The sequence below is a fragment of the Mustela lutreola genome, chromosome X (assembly GCF_030435805.1).
Source record: "Mustela lutreola isolate mMusLut2 chromosome X, mMusLut2.pri, whole genome shotgun sequence".
NCBI classification, from domain to species: domain Eukaryota; kingdom Metazoa; phylum Chordata; class Mammalia; order Carnivora; family Mustelidae; genus Mustela; species Mustela lutreola.
In genome coordinates, this window is record NC_081308.1 from 92,919,153 (window position 1) to 92,937,775 (window position 18,623).

The window sequence follows — 18,623 nt, forward strand, 5'->3', positions numbered from 1 at the left end:
CAAAATGCCACAGTACTTCATTTGGTCCAGCTTTTGACAAGAGGCAGGCAGAAAAGGGACCAGGACCCAGGAAAGCTAGATTCCTCTGGCTCTGGGTATTTTCTCAATGTAAAATGGAGATAGTTTTTGGTCTTCTTAAAGGCTGCAATGGAGAATGGATTATAAATATTTATAAACTATATAGTGTGGCAGAACTATACTATTGTAGATATTGGTTCAATGCTCTTTTTTTTCCTCTTGACCAGAGATTCTTACCCTTTTGGGCAGTCAGATCCCTCTGAGAATCTGGTGAAAGCTACGGAAAAAACCCTTTCCCAGAAAAACATGCATACAAATTTCTGCAATTTCAGGCAGTCAGAACTGTGACGCTGGGGCCACAGAACCCAAAGTAAAGGGCCCCTCCACCGTATCACACTTGCCTACAGACTGACCTGGGGGCTCAATAGTGTGACACGATAGGACCCAGACACGATAGTGTGACACAGCCACGTCATGACCTTGCTATAGTTGATACAGTTAAGAAATGGGAGAAATCAAAACACAGGGGTCATACGGTTAAACTGCTAAATCAAAGATTATGAAGCAAATGCAGATTTACTCTGAGTATCATAGAAACTCCCTCAAATTGTGGATTCCCTCCAACAGATACTCACACTTTTTTTCCACTGTTCCTATTTATCTGCATCTTTCAGCTTATATTCAGTTAAGCTTTACAAATGAAATTCTCATCTTTCTGGGATTCATTCGGAAGCAACTGTAAAACCTGTTGACCTTGAATCAGATTCATCTCTATTGGGTTTCTTATATGAACAGATAACAATCTGATCAGTATCCAGGGCCATTAATATCCTTATAATTATTAGTTTATATTTATAAAATTCAGGTAGCCTACAAATTAACTGAGGCTTGGTTCCATCTGTGTCTTATTAAAGAACTAAGATCAGTTCTCTTTCATACCCACAAAGCCGATTACCTTAGACATAAAGTCAGTGTTTATAGAGAGTAAATGCCTTCAGACCTAACAGGCCCAATTCAATTAAATACAACTTGACTCTCTCTTCACCGCTAAAAACCACTGTAAAGAAATGATTTCCTCTGTCATCAATTCTATCCCTGGCATTCAATAAGCAAACATTTCGTTGCATTAGAAGATGCTTCCCTGATTAATATCTGTAATGATCAGCACTCAAAATGTTTATGTACAGGTTTCACATTATCAATGACACTATTCATGTTTATAGAACTCATTTCAACTACTGGCCGTTAAGTCTGACCCACAATTAATGCAAGTTTGTGGGCTCACCGGGATTACTGATTTCAAGCAATATTTGCAGTAGGAGATTCAAATTAAAAAAAAAATTTGACGAGTCACTTGGAGTTCATTAGATTTTATGACTAGCAATCATTTACGCTGTTTCCCTAGATTGAGATCAAGGTCACACTTATTTTCTTTTGGTCCACACTTAATTAGCAATTCAGAAGATTACCATTTTTAAAGATTTTAGCTGCATCTCAAGCTTCACTAATTTTATTGACTTCAGAGCTAGCAAAAACTGAGAAATGTCTTTATGAAGGATTTTAAGGGTTACATGGGACGTCTAACTGACTGGAAAGAGAAACTGGGAGATTCTCTCAACATTTTATTTTTTGTTTCTGGAATACAAATCAAAATACATTTTTGTTACATATGTTAGCGGGTTTGACATTTCCCAATACAGGATAACTTAATACAGGTACTTTAAAACTTCTGTTTTAAAAATACATTTTATTTTGGAGGGAACAAGCTCATTAAAAAGATACATGAGTACACCGGCTCTTATTTTGCATTATTTTAGTGTTTAGGAATTCTGAACTTGGATAGCATGCCCTCCAACTGAAAATCTGGTCCTTCAAAATACATACGTGTTCCATAACAAAAATAAAACTAGAGTGTATTGTTGAAAAAACAAATTTTTGGTATAGGCATCTGAGTAAGCTAGAGAGAAAAGTCAGGTTGTGTTTCAACTGGACAGTGGAACATTCAGGAACCTACCTAGAAACATGTGACAGAACAAATGGCTTGGTGCTATCGGAGTTGTTCTGCCTCCGAGGGGAGGGTGCTGGAGACTCATCACAGCCACAGAACGAACTAACTCAAAATTAACCCGAATTCGGTACGGAAGATTGTACAACAAGAGTAGAACAATCCCAACAGTTATTCAATGCTGGGCAAGCTAGCTGTAAGCTCAGAACAAAGACCTCAGCAGGAACAATATTTCAACATGTTTATAAGACTTTGAAGACGAAAACACTTCATCATTCACGGACGATGGCTTGTGCACAAGGATATGAGTTTCCAGGACACTAGGACAACCACAAAACATACACAGGAATAATACATCCAAGCTGCTTAACCTTCCACCATTCTCTTGAGTATTAAACCCAGACCACCTTTGGCCACTTGCAGGGGTGTCTTTTCTTCTTTATTCTCAATGTAAATACTTGCTCCTTGGGATACCAGCAGTTTCGCTTCTTCCACTCTCTCCTCGTCACAGGCTAAGTGTCTGAAATTGAGGACCACAAAGACTGATTACTCCCTACTGATTCTAGGTAACCATGAGGAGTTCCTGAGAGGTGGTCTGAATGGCATATTACTAGGTGGTATAATATTAGAATATATAATCAGGAAAGGAAGATCGATCTGCATGGGAAAGACTGTTGGTAAGCTAAAATTCCATGGAATGGTCTCATGGTATCAAATCATTTATCCTAATTCTGGACACATGACAGTTTAAGAAGGGATCTAATGCCAGCCTAAGAACAGCATCCATATTTTAGGGAGATCAGAGTAGTTTGCCCCAAAGGCACTCAATACTTCAGGGCTGCTAATAGCAATTTGTGTGGTTGAAATTTTGAAAAAGCAGTTTAAAAGGTGTTATCTCATTTGACCCTTACAGCCACCTTGTAAATTTACAGTTGAAATTGTGGCAGAGGTTGAAGTCCTTACCTATGTTGACATGGCTGGCCGGTAACTGAAGGGGAAACCTTGTAGGCACTTAACGGTTTATTAGGCAGGGTAACAGGTGCTTTACCTTGTCATGTTATTTAAGCTGCACAACAATCTAGTGAGGAAGGAATTACTAACCTCATATTACAGATGTGGAAATTAAGGCTTAGGAAGGTTAAGTTACTTCTCCAAGTTACTTAATGTAAGTATTTAACACAGTTGATTAAATGGCTGAGTTTGAATAGAGTAAACACCACCTAGCTCTCCCTAAATCCTAGGCTTTTCCCGGGACCCTGTCCTGCCTGACTCCTAGGTTTCCTCCTTGTTACAGAGAAAAGAGCTAGAATGCGCAAGTCTTTCTAAACAGTCACTCGGGACCAGAGAAAAGATTTTTAAAACGAAGAGTTAAGAAAATCATACTCGCAAAAAAGACTGAATCTCATTTTAGACTAAAAAGGAGACTCAGAATTTCTGGTTCAAAAAAGTAACCACTCAGGTGCCTGGGTGGCTCAGTTGGTTGAGCAGCTGTCTTTGGCTCAGGTCATGATCCTGGACTTCCAGGATCGAGTCCCACATCGGGCTCCCAGCTCCTTGGGGAGTCTGCTTCTCCCTCTGACCTTCTCCTCTCTCATGTTCTCTCTCACTCATTCTCTCTCAAATAAATAAATAAAATCTTTTAAAAAAAAAAGTCACCACTCACTAAGGAAGAAAAGTAGCCAAGTACTGCCAAAAAAATTCCAAGGCAGATGGTGGCCTCAGGTCATACGCATGAATCAATTCCAGATGGACCTGAGTTACATGAAGAACGGTAACTCTCACCCAAACCAATGCAATTTTTTTAAAGCCTCCAATAAAATACAGGTAAATCTTTAAATAATTTCAGGGTGAGAAAGGACTTTCCAGTCATGAGAGAAGATTAAGAGATCTGACTACTTAGAAGCTGAAAACTTCTGTTTCTTTAAAAAAAATAAATAAACATGAAAAGAGAAACTGGCAAAAACAGTTTCGACTAACACAGCAAGTTAATATTTCTAGTATATCAAGTTGAGGGCACTTTAAAAAAATCACAAAAAATAAATTAATTCCCCGAAAGCAGAGAGAGGGACACACGGAAGGTTTTAATTTGGAGAAGAAATCCAATTAGTTGGAGACATTAAAAGATGTTACACTTCGCTGATAATAAAAACACAAATGACAACTTTGAAACACCATGTCTGATAGAACAGAAGGCTATTCTCAGTGTTGGTGAGGGGGTAATAGGCACTCTCAAACCTGCTGTTGGGGGGTGGGTACCATGACACAACTCCTCTGGAAGCAATCTGACAATACATAGCAACAATTTCAAAATGTGTGTGTTTGTTGACTCAGCAGTCCTGCTTCAGGAGTCTATACTAAGGTAATCATTAATATGGCCATAGATTTTTGTATAAACTTGATCAATGTAGCGTGATTTATATTCATGGAAAACTCAAAAAAGCTTAAACATACAGTCAGAGGAATGATTAAATTCTGGCACATCCATAAAATGGAACTGTATAGAGCCATTCAAAAATGTTTTAAAAACATTAAATAAAAAAATTTTAATGACATTGGAAAACGCTCACAATATACTGAGGTTAAAGGAACACAATGTAATCACATACATAGTATGATCCCGATTTTGCAAAAAAAAATTTTTTTTAAATATGCACATTTGCATACAAAGAATGGGAGAAAATATATGAAAAGTACATAGGTAATTTGAGCTTTTATCCTTATACTTATGCGTGTTTCCAAATTTTTTGTCATACACATGTATTACGATTATAAGCAGAATAAAAAAAGAAGCGATGTGTGAGAATTAGTGCAAGCAGGCTAATGTCAAGGAGAGCACAGATGACTGCTACTTGTCACTTACAGAGGAGTGTTACCCTCAGTGTCTTGGATATTTGTGGATGCTTTGTAGTACAGAAGGATATGAATCATCTTCAAGTTACCCTTGGCTGCCGCCCGGTGCATTGCTGTGGCCTCATAATGGTCCTTAGCATCTGGATTAGCCCCGCCTTCCAGTAACATGACAGCGATCTGGAACCCCAGGAGAAAAAAAACAATGCAGACATCTAGTTGTGCTCGTGTACAGGTTCAGAGCTCAAGAGGAGCAGCAAGGAACGGAGGCCTACCTCATGCCTGTTTTTGGAAGCTGCGTAATGTAGGGGCGTACAGCCATTTTGGTTGACAGCATTCACTTGAGCACCTTTACCCAGAAGGGCTTTTACGATCTCATCACGGCCAGCAGAAGCAGCAATATGAAGAGGAGACCAACCTGCCTATGAAAGGGGAAGGCAGTACAAAAACCAGGGGGGGAAAGGCACAGGGATTAATGCTGATATGTAGGTACGGTTTACAAAGAGCTGTGTGTGAATGGTTAAAAAAAAAAAAAGTGACCTTCTTTTCCCCTCATTAAACACTGCAAAAAATTTGGAGAGCAGATGTATACAGAAGGGACACCAAACCACCCATGATCCTATAACACAGAAAGAATGATACAGGTGTAATTCTAATGTGTTTTCCAACTGGGGTTATAGGATATAAAGTTCTATGAGGTGCATTTCCCACAATGTCAACTTCTTGTCTTGTGAGAATTTTCTATGTCCTTCTTTGGATTCTTGACTTTATTAGTTGGATATCATTTTACTAATGTGGCTATTCCCACTATAGTCAACCAGGTCTACACTGAACCACTTTTATTTCTTTGCTATTATAAATATTCCTTCAGGGAGCATCCTTGGAAAGGAACTTGCCTACAAAACATTTCCATCCTTATTCTTCACCAAGTTTTATCTTAATATAACCAATACCATTATAATAAATCTCTGTATAACAACAACAAAAGAATATCCAGGCCCTGAGTATTCAGGCAATGCTCACACACAAAAAAGCTTTCCAACATAATAAAAAGGATCTGTAGTCTTGTAGCCTTAATCTACACATTAACCTTAACTTATGGGGTATGAGTGGCAGAACCAACGTTCTAAAATAATGCACCCAAAGACCTGTGTGAGGTCACCAGGGCCCTGCTGTAACTAACTGCTTAGTCATAAAGGTTACAATTTTGTCTGTGAGCTTGATACGCAGTCCTCCGTAAACACCAGTCTGGAGTCTAAAGATAACCAGGCCTTTATCAACTCTGCCTAGGACTCACATCATCTTTATCGTTCACTGGCACTCCAAGCTGCAGCAAGAATTCCACAATTTCTGTATGTCCGGCTGAGCACGCCCAGTGCAACGCGGTTCTGCTGTCCTGCATGGGAAAGAGAGAAGCAAGACGATTGATATTCTTGAAGAGAAATAGAAGAAGGAAGGCAAGAAAGCAGAAAAAGATTAACACTGGGGCCAGCAAGCCTATAGTTTGGAAATAAGAAATGGAGAGCACAGGATCCTGGGGTAGGTAACTTTATACCATATTACTTACTGTCGTAAGAGAGAACAAGGCTTCAGTGACATGGGGGAGAATCCAATGATGAATGTTAATTCTGGGCAGAACACAGCCTCGAAAGCAGTCGAGCATGAGACTGATTTCGCCACTTTGGCAGGAATAGAGCTCTGGCTATGTACTATGACATTATTTATGTACTGTTATGCCAGGCACTCTGCTGAGAGTTCTGCAGTCATCGTCTCATTTAGTCTCCAGGATCCGGGACAGTGGACATTATCCCCATTTTGCAGATGAGGAAACTAAGACTCCTCAGGGTAGGCAACTTGTCCAAGGTCACATAGCTAGTGAATGGTGAAGCTGGGCCACAAACCTCTGTCTGATGCTTATATTTCTAGATGCTCTGGAAAGAAGGAACGAATCTTATGGGAAAGAAATGTTCATAAAACTAGCTGAGATTATCTATATATTTAAAAAGAATACCACACTCAAAATTAGACAGCAACATTACTTTTAGAAAAAGAAGTCAGGAGTTAGTTGTGTTTCTCAAAGGGAATTTGTTTTTTTGCAGTGACAGCTGTACTTCTTAGCTCTATGGAAAAGAAAGTAGTATTTTAAATGTTATTACAAAAGAATTTCAAACACATAAAAATAGATGCTGTAACAGAAACTCATATGCTTATTATCTAGATTTACTATTCTGCCATATTTGCCTTACTTTATTTCCTCAGGGCTTTTTTTTTTTTCCTGATGAGGTAATTTTTTAAAAACGAATTCTAAATATCATGATTTTTCATCCCTAAATATTTCAGTATCTAAAGAATAAGGATGCTGTCCTACATAGATAGCCATGAGGCCATTATCACACTTATCAAAATTAATACTAACTCCTTTATAAAATCTAAAACTCAGTCAGTATTCAGATTTCCCGAGTTGTCCCTCAAGTGATTTTTAATAGCTGGCTTGTGCATATGAGCCTTAGTTCTTAAGTTTCCTGACCTGGAATAGCTTTCCTCTTTTTTTTTTTTTTAAAGATTTTATTTATTTGACAGACAGAGATTACAAGTAGGTAGAGGCAGGCAGAGAGAGAGGAGGAAGCCGACTCCCTGCTGAGCAGAGAGCCCCATGCGGGACTCCATCCCAGCACCCTGGGATCATGACCTGAGCCAAAGGCAGAGGCTTTAACCCACTGAGCCACCCAGGCGCCCCACATAGATAATTTTTTTTTAAAGGGGTGATGAAAACAAATTTGTGTTTTTTATTTCTCTTTTTTATTCCATTGACTCAATGAAGAACAGATTACTAAATCTTAATTTGACATTAACTTAAATTTCAAGTATTAAATATTATCAGATCATCACAAAGGTAAATTAGGTAAAGGTAAAGCCATTTTCAGGTTGAGCAATAAAGGGAAATTCCAGAAGTCAGTCTCCTGAATTCTGCTCTTCCAAAAGCCACAAAATGGAGATTTGTGGATCCCTGACACTGTACTGATAAGTGCTTAGAATGGTACCTGTCATACAGAATGTAATCTATAAATATTTGTTGGCTTGCTGAGGTCGCCGTGAATCTTTCTAGAAACTTGGGGTCAAAGCACGAGGGTCCTTTGAGCAGAAGAGCAGAAACACTTCCCAAAGTTCATTCCCTTTTGGTCCGCCTCTGCCTAGGAATGCCCCTTCACTCCCCCAGGAGAATCCCACTGAACCTTCAAGATCTAACCAACCTTCCCTCCTTCGCAAAACCTTTTCAATTATCACAACATTCGCTCTTCTAAGGGAGATTAAGTCAGGTCCTGCCATTCTGTGTTCTGAAAGCACCACGTAAACTGCTCTCCAGAGCAGCCACTACAATCTGTTACTGGATGTACGATTTGGGGTTACGTTACGTTTGCTTCTTCCACTCAGCTGTATCCCCAGCTCCCAGTAAACTGCCTGGCACAGAACTGGCGTCTGGTTACACGTGTTTCATGGAATAAAACGACTAGTAAAAAGTAAAGAAACCCATTAAAAAAAAATGCTTTCCTCCACGGGCAGCTCAAAGATGGGGCACTTCTGAGAAACGCGGTAAACGTTCTAGAAATATCCAAAATTCAGGGAGCTAAGTACCCTCGCTCCTCCCCAAAATATTTGAGGTTTGCGGGGCTCGCTCCTGCCGCCCCGATTCCAAGTCCTAGGGTGACCCCGTCTAAAGATGGGGCGGCGGAGGCGGGGATCTGGACCTTATGGAACCGGCCTCCCTTGGGCTGGGCCAGGCAGCCACGCTGGGCCTCGTCAACGCCACCGCATGCGGAGAGGCCTCCGCGCTGCTTTACCTGGTCAGTCCTAGTAGCCAGGGATTTATCCGCCAGGATCCTCTCCTTCAACTCCTCCAGCTTTCCGCTGTAGGCCAGGTTGCAGACCATTAGGTTGGACACACACCCCTCCATGTCTCTTTCCCAGGATCTCCGTGAAGCGCGATCCACGACCGCCTCACGTCGCCAGTTACGACTGCCAATCAAAAGAGCCGGCAGCGTACCACCAATCACTGGTCTTCCTCGTTCCTTTGCTTCTTTCCCACCCCGGGGCGCCTCTGGGAGTTGCAGTTTGAGCGCAGTTCCGGGCGGGGAGGCATCTTTGCCACTCTCACCAACTCAGCCCCTAGCAGCGCAGAACTACAGGTCCCAGGGTCCTTTGCGGCCGCCGTAGTCAAGTGGCCGGTGGAATTGGCCCAGGATGACAGCTGGAGAATGGAGTCAGGTACGGGGAGCGGCTTCGTGTGGAACCGGGGTGGGTGGTCGCTATTGGGCCATTGAGTCGGCCACAAGGAACGGGTGTGGGGTCCTGGCAAGAGAGTTATGGGAGTCTAAAGGTCCTGTCCCACGGGGGCCCTGACCTGCGGTGGCAGGCGGAAGGGACAACGGTAGGATCTGAGGACTGCCTCCTGGGCTTGTGCGGGTGGCTGTGGCTACCCTCCCCCTCCCTGCCGCCGCCAAAAGAGTGGAAAGAAGTAGGGGTTAATTAGTCCGACATCTCGGCAGAGTGGCATCAGGGCAGAATTCTGTCACAGCAGTGATAGTATATGACTCTGTAGTAAGGTGATGTGCCAGGGTGATGCCAAAGGCAGGGTGTGAGGCCATGGGAGCCACTTGATATCTAATTGACCTCGGTGAGTCCATGGCCTGGTGACATCACAACTTGATGAGAGTCATCTTCATACTGTGGTATGGTGTTGGCCCTTTAATGTCATGATAATAACGATGACATCGAGGCTTTGCTAGAAATATTAAGCTAATAGTGTTTCTATTTATGGAAATCCCAAATACTGCCATAAGCAGAAGAGATGCAAGGCTTATCCTTTATAGGACATATCCAGGAGGGCCTTATGCCAAAACTAGGAAATGATAAGAATACACTCAAGAAAGAGACTGATTATGTTTATATTTATCCTGTTATGGTGTAGAGCAGGACTTGGCAAACTTTCTGTGAAGCGCAGATAGTAAATACTTTAGGCGTTGCAGTCCAAAAGGTGAAATTGTGGATAATTTGCATGCACTTATATAACAAGAGAGAAAACAAATTTCAACAAATGTTTACTGATAAAATCCAAAATAAAACAATAGTTGGTTGCTTTTTTTTGGTTACACAAGACTCCTTATAGAAATAATGGAATTTTTTGCGGGGGGAAGACTACATTTTGTTTAATTGGGGTTCACAGTCAGGGTTCCCCGTCTTAATAATCACATCAAGTGTTCATCTGTTAGTGCTGCTCTGTAATGGAATTTTCTTATCTTATCTTTGTAAATGTCTTTTCACAATGGTAGGTACTGCCATATACTTATATCAACCCACAAACATATTCTTGTTAATTTTTATTTAATTTTTAAAATTTCAGAATGGCTCTAGCTTTACAGAAAAGTCGCAAAGGTAGTACAAACTTCCTGTGTACCCTTCATCCAATTTCCCCTACTGTTCTTTTCCTGTTTTTAACAGCTTTATTGAAATGTATTTTACATACCATAAAAGTCACTCAGTTCAAATGTATAATTAAATGATTTTTAGTAACTTTACTGAGTGGTGCTGCCATCCCCATAAAGTTTTAGAACATTTTCATTCCCCCAATAAGATCCTTCATGCTCATTTATAGTTAATCCTTATTCCCACTCCCATCCCCAGGTAACGACTAATCTACTTTCTGTCTCTATAAATTTGCCTATTCTTGACTTTTCATCTAAATAAAATCTTACAATATGTGGTCTTTCGTGCCTGGCTTCTTTCACTTAGCATGATATTTTTAAAGTCCATCCATATTGTAGCATGTATCTGTACCTCATTAATTTTTTATTGCCAAATAATATTCTATTTTGTGGATATAACACACTTTTCCTGTCTACTCCCTAGTTGATAGGTTGTTTCCAGTTGTTGGTTATTACTACTAATATTAGTTGCTAAGAACATGTGTGCACAAGACTTCCCGTGGACCTATGTTTTCAGTTCTTATTAGTAGATACCTAAGGGTGGAATTACTGGAACATATGGCAAATTCATGTTTAACGTTTCAAGAAACTGCAAAACTGTTTTCCAAAGTGGTCATACTATTTGCTCTTCCCCAGCAATGTAGGAGGGTTTCTGTTTCCCCAGATCCTTGCCAACATTTGTTATTGTCTTTTTATCATAGCCATTCTAAATGAGTGTGAAGTGATAACTCATTGTGGTTTTAATTTGTATTTCCTTAACGACTAATGATGATGAGCATTGTCTTGTGTGCTTATTAGATAGTTGTGTATCTTCTTTGGTGTGGTGTCTGTTCACATATTTTTCCCATTTTTGAATTGAGTTATTATCTTTATTGTCTTTTTATTGTTCAGTTTTAAGAATTGTTTTTACATTCTAGATACAAGTCCTTGCAAGATATATGATATGTGGATTTTTTCTATTAGACTGTTGCTTGCTTTTTCATTTTCTTAATGGTGTCTTTTGAAGTGCAAGGGTTTTGAATTTTGATGAGGTCCAATTCATAATTTTTTCTTTTGTGAATCACGCTTTTGGTGTTCTACATTTTTTAAAGTGTACAGTTTATTATTAATGTACTTTCGAGTTGTGTTACCATCAACACAATCTTATTTGAAAGATTTCCATCACCCTGGAAAGAAAACTTGTGCCCGTTTTCAGTCACTCCCCATTGCTACTCCCAACCAATAATCTAATTTCTGTTTCTGTGGATTTTTGTTTTCTGAGTTTTCATACAAACAGAAAGACTTGATATGTGGTCTTTTGGGTCTGCCTTCTTTCACTTAGCATGTTTTTGACCTTTCTCCAAATTTTACTATGTATCAATACTTTGTTCCTTTTTATAGCTGAATAATATTCCATTGTATGGCTACACAATATTTTATTTTTCTGTTCATCAGTTAATGGGAATTTGAGTGGTTTCCACCTTTTGGCTGTTATGAATAATGCTCCTATAAACATTCGTGTGCAAGCTTCTGTGCAGACATGTGTTTTCATTTCTCTTGCTACATATCTAGGAGTTGAATTGCTAGGCCACAGGGCAACTCTGTTTAACTTTGTGAAGAACTGCCAAACTTTTCTACAACAGCTGCACCATTTTACATTTCCACCAGCAATATATGATGGTTTCATTTTCTCCATCTCTTTACCAGAACTTCTTAATGTCTGTCTCCTTTATTATAGCCATTCTAGAGGGTGTGAAGTGGTGTATCATTGTGATTTTCTTGTTTTGACTTGTTATGGGAAGTATATAAAGCGTGTTGACGTTACTTTTGGTTCAAACAGTAGTAGTTGTTGAAATGACTTTCCAACAAAAAGGCAGTTCCCTTTCAATTTCCAGTTTTCTGAGTATTTTTATCATGAATGAGTGTTGAATTTTGTTAAATAGCTTTTTCTGTATCAATTGATATTAGACCATATTAGTTTTCTCGTTTTGTCATAATATGGTGGATTACATTGATTGTCAAATATTGAACCAGCCTTGCATCCCTCGAATAAACCCACTTGGTCATGTAGTGTATAAATTTCTTTATATATTGAAGAATTCCATTTGCTAATATTTTGTTAAGAATTTTTGTGTCTGTATTTTTTTTTGTAAGTTTCACAAAGAAATGCCGTTTTGCCTTGTTATTTTATTTTCTCTAAATATTTTATTTATTTATTTGATGGGGAGATCCCATGTAGGCAGAGAGGCAGGCAGAGAGAGGGGAGAAGCAGGCTCCCTGCTGAGCAGAGAGCCTGATGCAGGGCTGGATCCCAGGACCCTGAGGTCATGACCTGAACCCAAGGCAGAGACTTAACCCACTGAGCCACCCAGGTGCCCCTTGCCTGTTATTTTAGATTGAATTAAGAAACATTACCAAGTCTGCAGTGAAAGCTCATTTCCAGAGCCATTCAGTGTTTGATAACAGTGACTGAAGGCAGTTTGTCTGACAGTTTAAAAATGTAAAAATCATTCCTCTTAGTTTCCCAGATGAAAAACATGAGTGGATTTAATTTGGCCTGCTAGATGAAGTTTGCTGATGGGGGTTGTAGAGTGAATGTCATATTCATAGTATGTGTTCAATAAATATCTTGTTGATTACAGAGATACAGCCGGCTGGTTTGTAGTATTCACATAGGATTGAATATAGTAACAGTTTACCTTAATAATCCATCAAGGAATTCCATTTGATTGCTAAGAACAGCTGGAAAAATAACTCTGAGTAATCCTACTGAGTGACTTGTTTGGGTTATCTTCTTTTATAGATGGTGTCTTGTACTTTTATTTTGTTTTTATTTAATTAATTAATTTTTATTTATTTTATTTTTTTCTTTTGATACCACATGGCAGTTAACTTTCAGTTCTGAGTCCTTTGAGGCTAAGGGTAAGGTAACTCTTGACTTTTTGAAGGTTGAAAGACAGATCTATAAGGGAAAATGTTTCTTTTGTCTCTGGCCCCAAGTTATGGAGGAACAAGATGATGACTGTTTATCTATCAAGAGTCAAAGGAGGCCCCTGTTAGGGACTGACTCCCTTGCTGCTCATATGATTATTTCCTGTTGCCTTTTCTACATGGTCACCTAGATTGTAGGTCCTAGAACAAGCCAGATTCACCTTCTGGACATAATAAGGCTAAGAATAACTAACATTTATGTGTCAGATACTGGTCTTATATCTGATTTAATCCTTCACAACAGCCCTAGGATGTAGGAACTATTATTTCTCCAATCCCCATTTATTAAAAATGAGAAGGCAGGTTCAGAGAATTGAAGTAATCTAACGTGCCTAAGGCCACACAGTTTAGTAAAAGTTGGAGCTAAAATTGAAATCCAGGCCTAATGCCCTAGCACCTAACCACTACAACATAGTACTCAATATTGCTGAAGATGAAATCATATATAAATGAAAACCTCAGATAATGCAACACTAATTCCTATAGCTCTTTGGGCTGTTAAGGCTACCTCTGATGGAAAGAAAATGACATGTTTTTCATGCTTGAGAGCAATGCTCTCGTATGGAGCTATTTGTGATGATGGAAAAGTTCTGTATCTATGCTGTTCTAGTATGGTAGTGTTTACTTTAAAAATAAAACTGTCAGTTATTTTAACCAAAAATGGGTTTATTCAGGAATAGCAGAGAATCACAGTTCAGGACACACAAACTACAGCAAAACCACAGGCAAATCTGGAGAATAAGGAAGAGGAATGTGGTTTTATTGAGGAAGGGGAGGTAGTTGAGAGGAACTGTTATACACAAAAAAACCATTGGAGGAAAATGGGAGTTTGAAGTGTACTGGCTTTTTACTGGTTGAGTTGTGTCAGTCTCTCATTGGCTGGGCCATTTGCACCCAAGGAGAAAATTTCTCTTCCTCCTACTGGGATAGGAAAGTAAGGCTTCTTTCTGTTGGGAATACAAAATAGGTCTCTTCCTATTGGGATCTGCGATTGACAGTGATAGGGTATGAGAGCTCCAGCCTCTGGTCTCTTGACTCCATTTTACTGATGTTTTCCTTTATTAATATTCACAACAGCTGCTAGTTACATTGAGCACTTGAAATGTGTCTAGGAAGAAAATTTTAAATTTCAGTTAATTTTAACTATTTTAAATTTGAACAGCTTCATGTGGCTAGTGGTTATCATTTTGGACAGGGCAGAGAGAGGCAATTTCCCCCTGTGTGCCCTTTCCTAATTATCACTAAATATTTTACTCAAGGCAAATATATTTTTTTTCATAGCGCAACTGGAAACGAATGTATTCTATAGTGAAACAAACTTCAGGACAATTTACACAGGGTGAATGCAAATCAGTGAACTGTTAACAGTCCCAGGAATAGGTTGTGGGTTATCCAGAATGAAACTCCTCCATCCCTACCACTTACTGATGTAATTCCTTTATGTGGCTTATTGCAAATACTTCACAATTGCCAGTTGCCCGGTTTTAGAGGATGTTTAAATCTGTGGCTGCAATGTTTTTTCAGCACATGTTTTGATGTTACAGAGAAATGTCTTTGGTATTGCATGTCACTGGCTATGTACACCTTCCCCATTTAAAATCTATCCCTTCGTACAACGGACTATCATAATAAAATGTTTTATTTACTTATTCCTTGGGTTTTAGCTTCCACATTCTTGTTTCTCAGTTATTTTATTATGGTTTCTTTTTTTAACTTTCTGAAAGTCAATAATAAAAGGCATACACATTGCAGAAATAATACAAAAATCTCCGTATATTCTTCATCCAGTTTGTCCCAATCATTACATTTTATGTCATCATAATACAATATGAAAAGCAGGAAATTGATGTTGAAATGATGTGTGTGTACAGTTCTCTGTTACTTTATCACATGAGTAGATTTGTGTAACCATCATGACAATCAAGATACAGAAATATTTCACTAGAAAGCTACCTTTTAAGGCCACACCTACCACTGACTCCCATCATCCATACCCCTGACTACAATACTAATGTGTTCTCCTCTCTAATTTTGTCATTTTGAGAGTTTTATATTAATAGAATCATAAAGTATGTGATTTTTCCATATTTTTACTTCATAATTTTACCTCAAAGCCATCCAAGTTGATAAGTGTGACAATAATTTCTTCTTTTTTATTGCTGAGAAATGTTCCATGCCTTGGATATATTAAAATTAGGGTCAGGTTCACTCCTTCTTGTATTGAGGGACATTTTGGTCATTTCTGCTTTGGGGCTATTACAAATAAAATTGGTATGACCATTTGAGTATAGGATTTTGTGTAGACCTAGATTTTTATTTCTCTGATATAAACACCCAATAGGGCAATTGCTGGGTCATATGAAAAGTGTATGTTTAGTTTTTAAAGAGACCAACAATTTTTCCAGAGTGGCTATACCATCGTACATTTCTATAGGCAGTGTATGGGAGATCCAGCTTCTCTGCACCTTTGCTGCTATTGGGAGTATCATTGTTTTTAGTTGAACCATTCTGATAGGTGCATAGTGACTGATAAATGTATTGTGATTTTATTTGCATTTCTCTAACAACTAATCATAGTCAAAATTTTTATGTGTTTATTTGCCATCCCTGTATCTTCTTCAGTGAAATGTTTCTTTATGTACCTTGCCCATTTTTTAATTACATTATTTGGGTTTGTTTGTTTTAACTGTCAAGTTTTGGGAGTTCTTTATATAGTCTAGATACAAGTTCTTTGTCATATGTGTAATTTGCAAGTATTCTCTAGTAGACTATGGCTTGTCTTTTCATCTCATGAATAGGATTTCTTACATAGTAAGAATGTAATTCTGATGATTCCCAATTCATCAATTTGCTTTTTCATTTCTGGATTGTGCTTTTGTTGTTCTCTCTAACTCTTTTTCTTCAAGCCCTGGATCTCAAAGATTTTCTCCTAGATTGTTTCCAAAAGTTTTCTAGTTACATTTTACATTTAAGTCCATGATCCATTTTCAGGTAATTTTTGTATATAGTGTGAGGTTTGAGTTGAGATTAATTTTTTAAACTATGGATACCCAGTTGCTTCAGTTTCATTGAATTGCTTGTGTACTGTGGTTAAAAAAAATGAGTAAACTGAATTTGTATGAGCCTATTTCTGGGTTTTCTGTTCTGACTCATCTGTCTATCTATGTGTCTGTCACTCTGCCACACCCCAGGGTCTTATTTACTGTAGCTCTATAATAAGTTTAAAAATTGGGTAGAGTGATTCCTCCTACCTTATTATTTTTTTAGTATTGTTTCTTCCTTTTCCTTTTCCTATACGTTTTAGAATAATCTTACCTATATCTAAAAAAAATTGCCAGAATGTTGATAGGCATTATATTAGACCTGTATATCAATTTGGGGAGAACAGCATCTTTACTAAGTTGAGTGTTTTCAATCCGTGAATGGGGAGTGTCTCTCCATTTATTTAGATTTTCTTTTATTTGTTTTCTTGGCATTGTGTCCCTTTCAGCATACAGGTAGGTCTTATATGTATTTTTTGAGAATTATAAATATTTCATTTATTTGAGTGACCCTTCATGGTATTGTATTTTTAATTTTGGTTTTCATGTGTTCATTGCTAATATATAGTAATGCAGATGATTTTTTATGATAATCTTGCAGCCTGCAATGTTGCTGAATTTGCTAAGTTGTAAGAGGTTGTTTTGTGTTTGTTTGTTTGTTTGTTTGTTGTGGTTGATAGCTTCAATTTTCTTTGTGGACTGCCTTGTTATCTGCAAATAGGGACAATGATATTTCTTCCATTTTACTCAATATGCATTTTATTTTTTTTCCTTCCCTTATTGTTCTGTCTAGGACTTTCAGTATTTTGAATAGCAGTGGTGAGAGCTGAACCCTTGCCTTGTTCCCAATCTTAGGGAAGAAGCAATCAGTCTTTTAGCATTAAGTATGATGTTCGCTGTAGGTCTGTCTTCCTTTCCTTTTCTCTCTTTCTTCCTTTCCTTTTCTTTTCTTTCCTTTCTTCTTTTGAAAGTTGAGGTAAATGCCTACAGGGTGGCTCAGTGAGTAAAGTGTCTAACTCTTGATTTTGGCTCAGGTCATGATCTCATGGGTCCTGGGATCAAGCCCTGTATCTGGCTCTGTGCTCAGTGGGGAGTCTACTTGAGATTCTCTCCTTCTGCCCCTTCCCCACTCACTCTCTCTTGTTTTCAAATAAATAAATCTTTAAAAAAAGTAAGGTTGAGGCAGTTCCCTTTCAATTTCCAGTTTTCTGAGTATTTTTATCATGAATGAGTGTTGAATTTTGTTAAATAGCTTTTTCTGTATCAATTGATATTAGACCATATTAGTTTTCTCATTTTGTCATAATATGGTGGATTACATTGATTGATTGTCAAATACTGAACCAGCCTTGCATCCCTCGAATAAACCCACTTGGTCATGTAGTGTATAAATTTCTTTATATATTGAAGAATTCCATTTGCTAATATTTTGTTAAGGATTTTTGTGTCGGTATTCATGAATGATATTGGCTTGTTATCTGATTTTTTGTACAGTCTGTCTGATCTTAGTTTAAGGAAATATTGGCCTCATAAGAGTTGGGAAATATTCATTCTTCTATTTTCTGGAAAAGATTGCATAATATCACTATTAATTCTCCTTCAAGTGGTTGGAAAAATTCTCCAGTGTGACCATCTGGGCCTGGAGATTCAATTTCCTGTATTAGTCATAGAGCTGCTTCTTCATACTGAGTGAGTATATGTTTACAGTTTTCAAGGAAGTGGTCCAGTCTATCTAAATTGTAACATTTATATGTATACATTTGTTTGTAGTATTCCCTTATTATCTTTTTGGAGTTTGTGGAGTCTCTAGTGATATCCCCTATCTCATTCTGGTATTAATTTATATCTATATCTCTTTTTTCAGTTTGTCACTCTTGCTAGAGAGCTATTGATTTTATTGACCTTTTCAAAGAATCAGCTCTTTATTTCATTGATTTTTATTTTTCAATCTTGTTGATTTCTGGTCTTACCTATTATTTCCTTCCTTTTGCTTCCTTTGGGTTTATTTTGCTTTTTAAGGGAAAAAAACTTCCCTTAAAAAATGGGAAGTTAGATTTTTAAATTTGAGACTTTTCCTCCTTTCTAAGGTACATACTTAGTGCTATAAATTTCCCGCTCATCAGTGGTTTAGCGGCATGTCACGTATGTTTTATTGCTGTAAATAATACGTAATATAAGATCCACTGTCAGCACATTTTTAAGTGTACATTACAGTATTAACTATAGGCATGAAGTTGTCTGGCAGATTTCTAGAACTTTCTC

The 18,623-nt window shown here is 38.1% G+C and overlaps 2 protein-coding genes across 7 annotated transcripts in view; one reads left to right on the forward strand and one right to left on the reverse strand.

Moving 5' to 3' along the window:
- Positions 1 to 1,625: 1,625 nt before the first annotated feature.
- Positions 1,626 to 8,966, reverse strand: PSMD10 (proteasome 26S subunit, non-ATPase 10). Of its 2 annotated transcripts, none has more exons than XM_059156540.1 (5): positions 8,710 to 8,966; positions 6,168 to 6,266; positions 5,146 to 5,292; positions 4,884 to 5,050; positions 1,626 to 2,543 (listed from the first exon to the last, which is right to left on the reverse strand). In XM_059156540.1, the coding sequence occupies exons 1-5, from the start codon at positions 8,821 to 8,823 to the stop codon at positions 2,390 to 2,392; spliced, it is 681 nt and encodes a 226-aa protein (XP_059012523.1). In that variant the 5' UTR covers positions 8,824 to 8,966; the 3' UTR covers positions 1,626 to 2,389. The 2 variants fall into 2 exon arrangements, with proteins under 2 accessions (XP_059012523.1, XP_059012524.1); XM_059156541.1 differs by having other exon boundaries at positions 2,401 to 2,543; positions 4,963 to 5,050; positions 8,710 to 8,965.
- ATG4A (autophagy related 4A cysteine peptidase) overlaps positions 6,347 to 18,623 on the forward strand; it is a 54,233-nt gene continuing 41,956 nt past the window's right edge. For 2 of the 5 annotated variants that reach the window (XM_059156533.1, XM_059156537.1), the window contains exon 1: positions 6,387 to 6,409. In XM_059156533.1, coding sequence (XP_059012516.1) covers positions 6,388 to 6,409 — 22 coding nt within the window. In that variant the 5' untranslated portion in view covers position 6,387. Of the gene's footprint in view, positions 6,410 to 9,000; positions 9,134 to 18,623 lie in introns of those variants that run through there. The other 3 variants (XM_059156535.1, XM_059156538.1, XM_059156536.1) reach the window with 2 other exon arrangements.